We start from the raw sequence: 15,242 nt of genomic DNA, 5'->3' as shown, positions 1-15,242 counted from the left end.
AGTCAGAATTAAGTATTATTCCAAAGACATAAACTTCCAATTCAGTATGGTACTTAACAATCAATAGTGTGCTCTTGGGAGTCAATTAGCCCAGTCTTATATTATAACTGTTGGGAACCAAACCCCCCCCCCCAACACACACACTTACATTCCTACTATTTTTCTGTGGCCATTTCTCAATCCATTCAGGGAACTGGTTTCATTCAGGACTTTGTTTCCCATTGAGCCTGGCACTAATGTTAAACATACATACACATCCCATCATGAGTCAAATCAGGGGTGGGCTGCTAGGGGTTCACAGGGGTTCGAGAGAACCTCTAGCTAAGATTCTGTGCAGTTTGAAGAACCACGAAAATCCCACTCCAGGCTGGCCCCGCCCTGCCCACCCAGTCCCTCCCAGGAATCCCCATACGACCTGTTTTGGATGCAGGTAAGTGCAGGGTGCAGAGGCTAGATGAGGGCGAAAAATGGGCCTACCAGAAGTTCAGAAAAGCCAGAAATGGGCTCATTTCTGGCCTCCAGAGCTTGGGGAGGCCGTTTTTGCCCCCCTGGAGGCTCAAAGAAAGCCTCTGGAGCCCCGAGAGGGCAAAAATGCCCCCTCACCATGGAGCAGGAGGTTGACTAGGCCACGCCCACCATTGCCATGCCCACTCAGCAACCGGGCAGAGAACCCCTTACTAAAATTTCTGAAGCCCACCCCTGAGTCAAATCCTTTTGTGGAAGAAAGCAGTCTGGATATGAAGAAAAGAATCCTGTGATTCCACTGTTGGGCAGAGAAATTCTCCTGCAATCCCCCCCCCCTCCCTACCAAACCCACATTAATTCTCATTCAGTGTGGTGAAAAAGAGTTTTGATTGACACTGTGGAGCATGATGTTTCTGCGGTGACTTGGGGATCTTTCTCACTTTCCCCTAAGTACAGCATGGATATTCATGTTTTATTCTGCCATGCTTTCGTGATGTTGCCTTCAGTTTAATCCCCAGCACAAAACCGAGAGTGCTTGAAAATCATTCTTAATGCCACAATTCCTGTGATGGATAAGATCTGGCAGATTTCACCAACCGGTGGGACGGTGTGGGAAGTTGAGGGGGGAAGAAATGTGAGGAAAGGTAATACACAACCCAGGCAGGCAGACCATGATAAGAAATCTCTTCAAAGCAGTTCCCCTTCACTGACTTTCTATGAGTCCACCTAGGAATATAATCTTGCAGTTTTCAAGATTATTATTTTAACTCAGTAGCCATTAAAATTGCCTTCCTGAAATCCGTGTGGTTCTTGCTTTCTTGGTCTGCCAGCTGTAAGGGCCTTGCATGAGAAGTACTAGTCATTTTGGATTGGGACAGAGGAGATATCAAACTCCAGCAGAGGCATCTGGTGGCATAATGCCTGATAAGTACTTTCCCTTGTGTTAATTAGGTCTTACGCAACCTCATCATAAGTGTGGATTTAGCTCTCTATTGTAAGAGCGCTGATTCTATGCTTCATTGGAGGTTAGTTATGCTGCACAGGTGAATTGAAACAGGGAAAGGGGGCGGGGTTTGCTAGATGGGCTTTGCTATTTCTGTCTCTACCTGGTTCATTGCAGCTTTCCCATTGTTTCTGCCAATGTAGGATTTCGCATGGCTACCTTTTTTGTTCTTTTTATTATTTTTTATTTCTCTGTGGTTTCATACAGAAGCATTATTCGGTCCACTTGACTGAGCGACATTTTCTGTACCAATCTCATGCAACTGTGATTCCAAAGTTTTTTGTGCAATGCATTACAGTTGGTTCCAATGTTAGTATATGCGCTGCAGAGGTATTCCTACCTATTCGGTCCAGTTCAGCCGAATAGGTAGCAACTCCGGCGGACACGTGACTGTACCAGTTCTATCCTCGGTGACGCCATCTTGATTTTCTGTTCTGCACATGCACAGAACAATCTTCATTGAAAAAATGTAATTTTTATTCCATTCTAAATGTGCGCATGTGCAGATCGTTTTAAGTGCAAATGCAAGCACACACACACACAAAATGTTTCAGGCGCTGAACCAGTAGTAATGATGGCCAGAACCCACCCCTGATGTGCTGCCAAAGTGAGCATCTTTACAGTTAGTTGTGTCTACTTTGTCCGTTCCATGCTCATTCTATGCCCAGGGTGATATAATGTTAATTCTTGTTATTATGATAGGCACAATAACAGTGGCATGATTAAGGAAGCCTATTGTTGTACACATTGTTCTCCCTAGTCCATTAGTATCAAACTCAGCATGTTACATTGCTGTCACATGACTTTCCCAACTTATTTCCCATTCAGCTGGGATGGGAGTGGCCTCATGTGATGCATCTGCCCACAGGCTGCCAATTTAACACTCCTAATCACTCCTAATCATTCCCAGGTTACTTCTGGTACTGCTAGTTATGACAGTCACTCTTTTCAGCGCTGTTGTAATTTTGAGCAGTCACTAAAAGAACTGTTGCAAATTGAGGCCTATTTGTATTCATCCTGCTAGGTATCTTCCTTTTCTCTCTTTATTCTGTGCTCCCTGCAACACTCTTACTCCTCGGTGTGCAGTGGTTAGAGGGTAGTACTGCAGGCTATTTCTGCTGGCTGCTGGCTGCCTGACATTTGGCAGTTCAAATCCCACCAGGCTCAAGGTTGACTCAGCCTTCCTTCCTTCCGAGGTGGGTAAAATCAGGACTCAAATTGCTGGGGGCAAGATGCTGACTCTGTAAACCACTTAGAGAGGGCCGTAAAACACTGTAAAGCAGTATATAAGTCTAAGTGCTATTGCTATTCAAACTATTTTTGAATACAGACTTAATGTTTTTTCAAGAAAGGACTTAAACCTGTGTTCAAAAACAGTCCTATTAACAGAAAGGAGAAATAGGACATTTGTGAATCACTTGCAAATCAACCTAAAAGACCCCTTTACCGTCAACACTCAGATTGTTCCATTTCTTTCCTATCTAGGATAGATATCTTGATAGGAATTGACTAACATACCACTAGCAGTAAAGTTATGTTGCAGGCTTATAACTTTTTTACATGCAGAATCTTACATGATTGGAGGTTCATAGGCTTAACCCTTTAGTATTGAGTAAACCACATATGAAGTCACCGCTCTCTTCCATTTATTGTTATCAGATTTCCTCTGTTTCACCTGAGCTAAGCATAATCCACTTTTGCTTTCTTTCCTTGCAGGGGAAGGAATCCCAGGTCTCTCACCATTTTTGTCACTGGAGAATTCATTTTTCTCAAAGAAAAATCCATAAACTGGGTTGTCAGGAATCTTAGCAAAACATCTCTATGAATCACATTATTTAAACCTCCCCTCCCCCCCAAAAAAACCCTCTCAAAAATCTTTGTCTTTGTATTTTAATTTAAAAAGGTAACTGTGAAGAAAGCTACCACATTAATAATATAATACTGAGCACTGTTATTAACCCTACAGAACCTAATGAGATTGCTCCCTAAAGGGTGTTTAGAATTAACCTTACTTTTCACAGATGGCTGCTGTTACCTTCAGATTTTACAAGGCTGGCAACCAGTATCAAACTGAAGTATCTGTCCACCTCAATTAGCACCATCAATTTTGATTAGCAGTGGAATTAGGACTTCAGGAGAGATCTTTTTCATCATCTCCTACCTGATCATTTACTTCAGATTAATTAAGTTTAGGTTTATGAATGCCATTTACCATTCAGCATATCCAACATACAGATACATATTGGTAAATTAATTAAGGGAAAATATATCTATACTTATTAGGAAAAAAAATGGCACTTTCTATTATAGCTCCCATTACCCCTAGATAGAAAGTCTAATTATAAGGGATTGTGGGAGGTTACATTTCCTCTGTTCTGTTATCTTTTTTAACATTTAAACAATAAATTGGGATACGTCATCCATTATATGATGATATTAATCTTGAAATATGAATTAGAAGGAATTAGATTTCAGGAATAGATTTAAGAGAAAACCTGCACTGTTTGTTATCATGCCCATGACTAGAAGTGTGAAAGTTTGCTCAAAAAATAGCAGTGATATACATAACACAAAGATTTTGCTATAAGAAATCTCTATTCTACAGGCCTTAAACATATGAGAAGAAAAATATTTTGATTTATGCAGAAGTCATATACCAGGTGATGTTTTTCCTTAAAGTCCCATTTAATAATTGAGAAAAAATCCAAATACAGTATATCACAAAAGTGAGTACAACCCCGCACATTTTGTAAATATTTAAGTATATCTTTTCATGTGACAACACTGAAGAAATGACTCTTGGCTACAATGTAAAGTAGTGAGTAGAAGCTTGTATAACAGTGTAAATGAGTAATTGTACAGTGATATACTATATGTCAAACATGCTCAAGTCAATTCATTTTAAAAGTCCAGATCATCTTGATCAATAACATTTGAGTTCTGCTTCTTCTTTTTAGAGACTCGAAAACTATCTTCATTGTCTTCATTTGGGGGATCTTCTCCCATCACAAAACTTGCCTGAGATGATTGGTCGTCTTCCTCCTCTTCATTACTGTCCGGATACATCTTTGCAGGCTTACTCTCGATATCCAATTTAGATTCCCCATCACTTCCACAGTCACCATCCTCATTACTAATATTCTCCTTTTTCTTAGACTCATCTTCATCACTTCTATATTCAGATCCTTCCTGAGATTGCTGTGAAAAAATCCCCTCAGATCCTTTCTCTGGTGCTTCAGGAGTCCCATTCTCTTCTGTTCCTCTGTCATCTTCTGGGTTCTGTACAGATTCATTGCTATCTTCTCCTTCTGCTTCATTCTCTCCAGCTTCATCACCCTCCTTATTTTCATCCTCTTCTTCAACTTCTGCGGTTTCTGAACATGCCTCACTTTTTTCCTCCAAACTGGCATTGTTCTCAGATTTCTGTTCACTACTATCAGGAATCTCTTCCTCAATAATGGCCTGAGATTCACCAACATTTTCTGCAGGTTCATCACCTTGGCTTTCTTTTTCATCCATTTCTACTGCACTATTATCTGCCACATTAGGTTCATCTTCAGTTTCTTGATCATCTTTTGGGGTGTCTTTTTGTTCTCCATCCATCTCCTCTTCATCATTCAATTCTTTATCTTCTTCACTTTTGGCTTCCATTTCCTGATTATTTTCTTCACATATTACATCATTTTCTTCCTGTTCTCCATCTTGTCCTACTTTCATGTCCTCCTCCTGTTCTTCATCCTCTTTTCCTTCCTCTTCTGTTTCTTTCTCTTCCTCTTCTTCTTTTTCTTTCACTGATTCCGTCTCACTTATTTCTTCATCTTCTTGTTTTGCTGCTTCCTTTTTTTCATCTTCTTTCATAGACTCCCCTTCCTTTTCTTCATCTTCTATGTTGGGTTTTTCCTCCTCTTCGTTCTCTTCCCTTTCTCCTTTCACAGAATCCTGCTGCTCCACTTCCGTCTGTTCCTCCTGCTCTTCCTCCTCCTCCTGCTGCCCCTCCTCCTGCTCCTCTTGCTCCCCTTCTTCCTGCTCCTCCTGCTGCCCCTCTTCCTGCTCCTCCTGCTGCCCCTCTTCCTGCTCCAGCTCCTGTTCTTCCTGTCCCTCTTCCTCTTCCTGCTCCTCTTCCAGCCCCTCCTCCTGCTCCCCCTGCTCCCCTTCCTGCTCCTCCTGCTCCCCTTCCTGCTCCTCCTGCTCCCCTTCCTGCTCCTCCTGCTCCCCTTCCTGCTCCTCCTGTTCCTCTTGCTCCTGCTCATCCTGCCCCTCTTCTTGTTCCTCCTCCTCCTCCTGACTCTCCCCCTGCTTCTCTTCCTGCTCTTCCTCCTGGTCCTCCTGCTCCTCTTCCTGCCCCTCCTCCTTCTCCTCTTCCTGGTCCTCCTGCCCCTCCTCCTGCTCCTCTTCCTGCTCCTCCTGATGTTCTTCCTGTCCCTCTTCCTGCTCCTGCTCCTGCTCCTCCACACATTTTGCTTCCTCCTCCCCATCATTTTCCACCATTTCCTTTGCTTCTTGTTGGGTTTCTTCTTCCTGCTCTGCTTCACTAATATCATATTCTGTCATCCTATGAGCAATGCTGCTGTTCTTCATGTTAAGGATTTCTTGTAGATCAAAAGCCTTCAAAACTGGGTTTGGAGCCTTAGCCATCACTTCAGCTGTACGTTGTACAGTCTGGGCCACCATTTTTTTCCTCATACACTCATCGCAGGGGCAATACTCTTCATCTTTTAGCTGATCATCATATGTTTCATCTTCTTGAATTGTATTATAAAAGAAGTCATCTTTGTCAATGTCCCCTGACTTCAGTTGCTTATTTGAATTTGTGCTCTTGTCATTGATATTATTGAGTGATAACATACTTGTCAAACGGCGCCTCCGGTTTTCTAGTTGTGGAGTAGATTCTTGCCTTAATTCATTTTCTGGAGGTTTTGGAATCTTCTTTCCTGTTCTGCTTTTGATTTTATTTAGTTCTTCTTCCACACTCTTTTGTATCCTTCTGCTCACTTCTTCTTTCAGTTCTTCAATCATCAAATCCAGCTCTTCACTGTTTGTCAGGTTCCATTTCACTTTGAACTCATTCATGGCACTGACATAGTGAGTCATGAATTCCTTCTCGATTTTCTTCAGAAGTTTTAGCACCCAAACTGGGTCCTGGCTGCCGGATCTTTGTTGGATCATTGGAGAAACTTTCACTGTGCTTTGATGAGATATGTTACTAGATGCTGTATCATCTTTAGTCGCAGACTGGTTTTCTGAATTGATCTTGGCCTCTTTCTCATCAATAGCCTCATTTACACTTGGGTCAGGTTCTGTCTCATTGTTGGCTGCCTCTTCACTGGGATGTTCTTCTACTTCTTTGGCCAAGCTGTCTGTATGAGCCTCCATCAGGATATTATCTTCATTAGAGACATTCTCTGCATCCTCCACATTTTGATCATCATGTGTACTATTTTTGTCCAATTCAATATTGTTCTCATGATCCTGGTCTTCCTTTGCCTCTATTACCTCCTGAACTCCAGCAAGTTCTGCTTCACTTTCACTTTCCAGTTTTGAACAAAGTGGCTGCGAATGCTCCTCTGGCTCCTCCTCATTACCACCTTCCTGCTCTGGTTTTCCTTCTTCGGGGAGTTTGGCTTTATCTCTTTTCCCTTTTAACAAGGCACAATCATGGGCACCAACACCACTGTCTTCTCCCGAACCTCCATCACCACTACTTATATCAATCCCCGAAGAGGTCATTGTTGTAAAGTCACCATCTTTTGAATTAGGATCCTTGAAACTCGGAGATGTTTTTATCTGGCTTTTTCCTTGCAGCCCTAAATTGGCATCCCCATTTTCAAATATGTTTCCAAACCACACTGCCTGGAAAATGTTTAAGAGTTCTTTGTATCTGAACCAATTCAGGCATTTATTTTGTTTATTGGATGAATCCAATGCTTCATCCAGGAGCTGTAGGGTAGCAAGGCATTGTATCAAAATATCGGCTGAGTTGCTGAGTTTTTTTCCTAATGTAGGAGACACTTCAGGCAAACTATAGGACCGTTCCAATTTTGTTTCGTGTTTGGAAGCCAGCAACGCTTTCATAATCTGCACAGAGATTTGAATGGTGCTGGGCAAGTCTTTTGTGTGGTTGTTTTGGCTGGGGATGTCAGAATACTGGCCCTCTCCTTGGCTAGTTTCAGCTTCTTCTGATATAATTTCAGAAGCCTTCTCATCCTGGGGACAATCATTTTCTGCTAGGTGTTCACCATCTTCTGCATCTTCCTTCTCACTACATTCCTTTTCCAATGAATCCTGGTTGTTTGAACAGTTGGGAATTTCACCATGCAATTCAATTGTCTCCTCATCTTTCTCCATCTCACATTTCATCAGCAGAGATTCTGAAGGAATCTTCCTCAGCCACTCATGCACAACTTCTTCTGGAGAGGCATTGGGAAGTGAAGATGGGATGATTTGGTCACAAGTTTCTGAAGCAGCTTCTGCTTGGACCACTGTCTCTTCCCCTGTTTGCTTTTCCTCGTGGCCAGAGCCTTCCTTTTGCTCTGCCTCATTTTCTGTGTCCATTTCAGGCAACTGTGAACCATCCATTTCTTTTTGCAGTTCATCTGCCGTTGGCTCCAATTCATTGCTCGCAGGGGCACTGTTGATGTTCATCAGCAGAGACCGACTGTTCTTGCTGCTGGGTCTCCCTCTAGGGGGGACAGGGGAGTGAAAATTGAACTGGGTTGTAGATGCTTTTTCTGAAACCTGGCTACAATATTTCAGGCTAGCATTGCTTCTCTTTTTTTGTCTTGGTTTGGAAGGTGGCGCCACGCTTGATTGCGAGCTGACATCATTGTTCTCTGAGGCTTGCATCTCCGAACAAGTGCTCTTGGCATCAGAATGTACCAAGTTGCTTGAACTATCACATTGAAGATAATTGCTTCTGGTTTCTGCTACGTGGCCACATTTGGAGCACATCGATTCTGAGCTACTTCCTTGCCTGGAAATGTTTTCCTGAGTACTATTTTTTGCAGTATCGGCCCCATTTTTCCCATCAGATTCTAAAACATTGGAAATAGAAGATGATACCTCAGTATCTTCTCTCTGGGTCCTTTTATGACTACTTCTGGAGGACTTACTAGAGCATTTAGATATCCTGCTAGAATTTTCTTCACTGGTGGGAGCTGCTTCACTTAACGATGATATATTTGAATGAGAAGAATTATGAGATAAATGACCCCCTTTGTCTCTTTTCCCTACTTCATTTGAGTTTTCTGAAGAAGAGGTTGTCCTGCTGCTTGATCTTCCATCCTCTACATGTAAAGGTATTTTGGTTTTCTTTCTTTTGATAGTAGATCCTATAGTAGACCCACTAGATACTTTGGAGTCTCCTTTTGAGTCATATTGGTTGCACTTGCTTCTATTGGAGATTCTGGAGGCAGATAAAGCAGCACTATGGATATCCATTTCACTGCTATCACTTCTACCTTCTTCATTACAAACTTTGGACTGGGAGACTCTGGTCTTAGACCTTTTGCTACATCTATTGACTTCATCCTTGATAAGACTATTGGACACCATCTTTTCTGAAACTGAATTTATTTCATTATCCTCATCTTCCTTTTCAACCTCTACTTGTGTGGCAATTTTAGGGGGGCAATCCTCACTTGAAAATGATATTTTATTATATGACGGTATGTGACCATTATCTGAAATTTTCTCTACTTTGTCTTTTGTTCTAAATGTACTACCTTTACAGGATTTGCTACTGGCACTATTTGGAGAAGATGAACAGCCAATAACTTCTTCTCTTTCCTTAATGCTACAGGATGAAATTGTCCTTACCACACTACTTGTTTCCTCTAACACTTTTATCTGGCTTTCTATAGAATACTGACATTTTGATTTGTTACTCCTATCTCTACTTCTTCTACTTTCATCTCTTTCTTTCCTCATGATGGAACCATGTTCACTTTCTGAACTGGCCAAAGTAGCTACACTATCTGTTTTCTCTGATAGCTCTTTTTGGCTTTTGCTTGTTTGCATACAGTTATCTTGACAGCAGCATTTCTTTATTCTGCCATTCTCCCTTTTATTCCCTAGAGTCTCTGAGAAATCTGAAGTCTCTTGTATGAGGTGTTCAGAATGTTTTGTTTCATTTGATGAAGTATGGACACTCTCAATGGAGGCTCTCTTTTTGTGGACAATTTTCTGGTGTGATGAAGTGCTTGAGCAAGAAGAGTGTGTGTACCAAGTGTTTGTTACTCCTGGCTCTTCTTTTTGAGAAGCATGCATGGGGTTCTTCCAAATATCATAGTTGCTGTGGGACTTACTGCAACAATGGCAATAGGTCACCTCATTTTCAGATTCATCGAGATTTGAAATGTAAGAGTCAGCATCACAAGGATATAATGAGTCTTCCATTTCAAAGCTAGTCTCTTGGTTAATTTTCTCTCTTGGCTCACTTTGATTATCTTCCATGACATCTGATTCTTCACAGAGAGTCTGATTCATCAAGCTGGATTTCTTGATTTGTGTGGACCATTGAAGAGTCTCGTCAGAGAGCAGATGAAAGCAGACTTTCATTTCAACTGATAGGCTGCCGTCTTTATTCATATACACTTTCTTTTCTATGTCATCATTGACTAAGGAAGGGGCCAAACCCTCTCCTTTAGGGCAATTGTTGGAAGAGGAGTTTCCATTGTCTGGTGATGTTGCTGGACCATTCATGTAAGATTTTTCAGATGATAGCGAAAACCTCATGGACCGATTGCTCAAGGACGATCTTGGGTGAATTACACTTTTTTTGGCTTTCAGTCCAAAATTCACTGCGGTTTGCCACAGCGGGGGTGTGTGGTGGGGAGTGGGGGAAGGTAAGGAGGAAAGAAAGAACAAAAATGAGAAAAAATGCATACCTAATATCCTGAACTGATAATAATAAATGGTAGCAGTTGCTTTAATCACATAAAGAATCTGGTTCAGCTTTCAGAATCTCCACCATTGTAAGCAAATCTATCACAAATCTATTTTCAAGGGGACTAAAGACTGCCCCTTGTCTTTTTCTGGGTGATGTCTCTCAAGGCTTCAAGTTGTGCCAAGAGGAAAGGAAAATAGATTGCAGGATGCATCCATTCCACCCTCTTCCCAAAATAGATAGTTGCAAATGAAGTGTTCTAAGCTCTATTTCAAATCACCCAAAGCTTTTTAAAATAAAAGGTAAAGGTTCCCCTTGCACATATATGCTAGTTGTTCCTGACTCTAGGGGACGGTGCTCATCTCTGTTTCAAAGCCGAAGAGCCAGCACTGTCTGAAGACGTCTCCGTGGTCATGTGGCTGGCATGATTAAATGCCAAAGGCTCACGGAACGATGTTACTTTCCCACTAAAGGTGGTTCTTATTTTTTCTACTTGCATCTTTACATGATTTCTAGGTTGGCAGAAGCTGCGACAAGTAATGGGAGCTCACTCCGTTACGTGGCGCTAGGGATTTGAACTGCCGAACTGCAGATCTTTCAGATCGACAAGCTCAGCATCTTAGCCACTGAACCACCATGTCCCTTTTTAAAATACCAGTACTCTAATTCATAAAATGGAATTATTATTAATAGAGAGAAGCTAAAACCAAGGAACTACTCATGCCTGGCCCCATCATCACTTGTGTTTGGACTGCAGATGACCAGGTGAGCAGATTATTGTCTAAAGTATGGGTGTCAAACTCGCGATGTCACATTGTCATTATATGACATATTGTGACTCCCTCCTCTTCACTCAACCGGTGGTGGGCATGGCCAGCACGTGACACATCTGGTCTGCGGGCCACGAGTTTGACACCCTTCGAATAAAGCAATTTTATTGGTACTTTCTACTGTTGTTGTCTTCTCTTGCCCCAAACTCAGGAAATTAAACTGTTCACAGTGAACATTATGAATGCCTTTTACTCGTGTTATTATGGTCTTTAAAAAAAACAATGCTGGTTTTAATGGATGGAGGGCTAATAGCTTTTGATTCAAACAGCTGAATTAATTAAACAGAAAGAAAGGGAAAAATTAGAAGGCTGAAGTTAGATTGTAGGAGAGCAGGGACTCTTGCACTAATCTAGAAGGTCATTTTCCCCTGTTCATCCGATTAGACAACTGATACTTTCAAGAAACCTTCATTCCTTTCCACTCCCCTCCCCTCCAAATCTAGAAATAAAGAGCACCAGCCCAAATGCAGTCATCATTCATTTGTTCTTACTTTCATTCTTTTTGCCTAAGGTGCTACTGTTGGAGTGGGAAGCTAGACCAGGTAATTTCTCCAAAGAGTGCTTCTTTGGGTTTTGCATTAGGATTGGCTTGAAGGGTTCTTGGCCAACGCAGATGAGCACATTTGGGCAAAGCAGCAGACCTTGCATACTGTCAATCTGGAGAGGAGGCAAACACAATAGCAGTCAATAGGGAGAAAGGTGGGGGGGGGGGGACCAATACACTGAAGGTGCCATTGTTGGCTGAAGTTGACTTACAGTCCAAATCTAGAATGGTCACATCATTGTTATGACAGCGTGTTTATGTGCATGTCTTCCAGTCTATGTTTCTGTCAAAATGAAGGCTTTAGCAAGGGTGGTAATCAGAGGTGGGTTGTTGCCAGTTCGGCCCGGATCAGCCGAACTGATAGTAGCAGTGGTGGGAGGCTCCACCCATCCGCCCGGATGCTTCTGCACATTCACAGAAGTGTTGCGCACGCATGAGCACGCACAGGAGTGCGCCCGAACCAGTAGTAAAAAAAATAGCAACCCACCTCTGGTGCAGGGGTGGGTTCCAGCTGCTGCTACTGCCGGTTCACTCAGGGATGTGCTGTGTGTATGTGCTTTGCACGCGTGTGCAATTGTAAGATGACCAACCGTCCTCCTTTAGGGAGGACAGTCCTTCTTTTGTAAGTTTTGTCCTCCCTCGAAAAGTGTCCTCCTACATGTCCTCCTTTTCGATATTTGAAGACTAATCTGTTGCGCGTTATGTGACGTATTTGTATTTGACATGACAATTCATCAAGGCTCGGCATAGTGCAGTATAAGATGCGATTATGAGATGCATGGGCTCCACATGGGAGACCTTGAGAGAGAGCGTCGCGTGCAAGTGGCTTTGTTTACTTCTTACCGAAACACGACACGGCACATACACACGCAGTAGACTGAGATTGAGATTGAATGTTGATACTGTAGCTGCAGCACTTGCCGTAAAATTCAATATGAAGGATATTTCTTGTTCAGATATTTCCAATATATTGTTACAAGATGATACATTGACAAAAAATATTAATTCAATGGAAAAGTACTCATTTAAATAATAATTAACAGGCATGTAAGCATAATTACAATATAAAATGTTACAAATGTTTTTATTATGCATATATCATATTTTAGTGTATTATTGTTGCAATGAATAAAATATTTCTTTTATTTACAATATTTTTTCCCAATTTATTTGTCCTCCTTTTCATTGTAAAAAAGTTGGTCACCTTAGCAATTGGTATGTGTTATGCGTGCATGCACAGTACTAAAAATGCTCATGCACATGCGCAGAAGCAAAATACAAGATGGTGACGCCTATGGCACCGGGAGAGAACCAGTTCAAGGGCATGGCAGGCTGAGTTACTACCTACTCGGCTGAACTGGTCTGAACCAATAGGAACCCACCTCTGGTCTGGTGGTAATGATGCATAGTAGACACAGCTTCATCATACATATGTGCAGAATGGAGATTTTGTTTTGTTTGATAGGTTTCCCTGTCTCAAAACAGCAGGAAACCACAATATTTGGTGGCACAATTCACAGGGAAGTGAGGAGCACAAAGAAAACAGGCATATGATGCTCAAAAGCAGCATGTTGCCTGTACTCTCCTATTTGAAGAGCTGTCCCGTCTACATCGACTTTAAAGATGAAACATCGTAAGAAGAGATAGCGTAAACTTCCCATCAGTAGTTAGCAGCCTCTGGGCAGGTGACTGAAGAGCAGACCCTGTAAGGTTACCAGCCAAAACAAGGTAATAGGCAGAAATGACCCTTTTAGATTTTATTTTATATAATAAATCAGGTTAATCAAGCAAACACAACTGATTGCAAGAAAACACATTTGCAGGACTGGATATTGCGTTATCTGTCTCTGTTAAGACTCATGTCTTACATACTAGCATGCCTGATGGGTCTCCTTTGCTTCCTCATTAGGTCACTGTGATTGAGTTATGGGGTGAATGGATCAGAAGGACTGATGAAATGGTAAAGTATTAATGTATAGGAAAGAGTGTAGAGCAGGGGTGTCAAACTCAATTTCATTGAGGGCCACATCAGGTTGTGTTTGACCTCCAGGCGCCAGGTGGGTATGGCCAGGGTGGCTGGGCTGGGGTAGGCATGGCCCCATTTTCACCCAGAACAGCCTCCTGTAGCCCTCTGCCAGCAAAAATGGAGGACACCCCCCCCCAGCTCCATTTTTACTGGCAGAGGGCTACAGGAGGCCGTCCTGGCCAAAAACAGAGCCTGAGACGGCTGTGTGTGGTCCTCCCGAGTTCCATTTTCACTGGCAGAGGCATTATGGGCCAGTCCTTCACTGTTTCCAGGGCATCCCCACGTCAAACTTACAGTGGAAAAAAATCCTTATTTTATTTATGGTTTTAAAACATTTGTAGTTGTGTATATCTATTAGCCAAGCTTAACTTTCCAAGATTAGCATCCTGATAACTGTCCTTAGATTGTGGTTACATTTAGAAAAATAGAAAAGCTGATTCCTGGGTAAATATAATTGTCATGCATTGTGATCACAGAGAAATTTATACATTCAGATTAGACATGAAATAAATGGTCCAATTTTGCATTTGCATTTAATGCTATGCCAGCATTAAGACTCGAGACTCACCCTTTTCCCATCTATTGTGTACAGCTTCCTCACTGTGAACTGCATAATTTCTGAAATTTCATCCAAGAGAACTTTGAAGCTTTGTGCATTTCGACGGTTCAGGATAATTGGCAACTGTGTTGTAATATCTCCATTTTTGATCAGAGTGATTTTCTTGGGTATCCTTGGACTCTGTTGGGTGAAAGCCATTGAGTAATCTTCTTGTTTGATATCTTGAACTACTCTCTTGAGAACACTGTCTGTCTGTCTAACCTTTTGGGGACCCAACTTCCGGTTGACAACACCAGCGTTAAGAGGTGTGACATATTTCTTATCTGAACAAAGATAGCATCCTCCATCCTCCAGCTGATCCAGTGTGCTGATGAAGTGTATCCCCCGTGGGGTTGTGATGGCCCGTACCCCAAAAGGCAAGGGGATCTTGTGGGAGAGGTCATCCATGAGAGCATTGAAACTTTTGAAACTGCGTTGATTGATGGCCATCTTGATTCCTGCAAACTGTGGGTCCCCACTTTTGTAGAACGTTATTTTCTTGGCTGGAGGCACCTGGGTGACAGCATTTGTACGAACTGTTGGAAGAACTGGTTGCTCATTGCTATAAGAACTGGTGAACTGACAATCAAGAGGTGGTAGGCTCATCCTACGGAAGGTTTAGAGGTAACTGCAATGTCAAAAAAAAAAAGGAGTATAATTATAATTACCGTACCTACACACGAAATACCATACATATATCCCAATAACCAGAAGTCTAGCAAACAAATAACCTAGCTGGAAATTCAACTAATTAGTTCATATATTTTATACAGTATCCCATCTTACCACCTCTTTATTAGTAGAATTAAGAAGATTTAATGAAATATTTGTGCAACGCCCACCTGATAATTGTTCCACAATCTTGAGAGTGCATTTTCCCACAATTACTTGG

The 15,242-nt window shown here is 42.0% G+C and overlaps 1 protein-coding gene across 1 annotated transcript; it reads right to left on the bottom strand.

Moving 5' to 3' along the window:
• Window positions 1–4,369: 4,369 nt before the first annotated feature.
• On the bottom strand, window positions 4,370–14,956 carry RP1L1 (RP1 like 1; the record flags this gene model as incomplete). Its single annotated transcript, XM_081943936.1, has 5 exons — window positions 4,370–5,122; window positions 5,954–8,499; window positions 9,190–10,266; window positions 11,674–11,839; window positions 14,321–14,956. The coding sequence occupies 5 exons, from the start codon at window positions 14,954–14,956 to the stop codon at window positions 4,370–4,372; spliced, it is 5,178 nt and encodes a 1,725-aa protein (XP_081800062.1).
• Window positions 14,957–15,242: the final 286 nt, after the last annotated feature.

The sequence above is a fragment of the Natrix helvetica genome (assembly GCF_964273705.1).
Source record: "Natrix helvetica genome assembly, chromosome: 2".
NCBI lineage: Eukaryota > Metazoa > Chordata > Lepidosauria > Squamata > Natricidae > Natrix > Natrix helvetica.
This window is presented reverse-complemented; position numbering and strand designations above follow the sequence as displayed.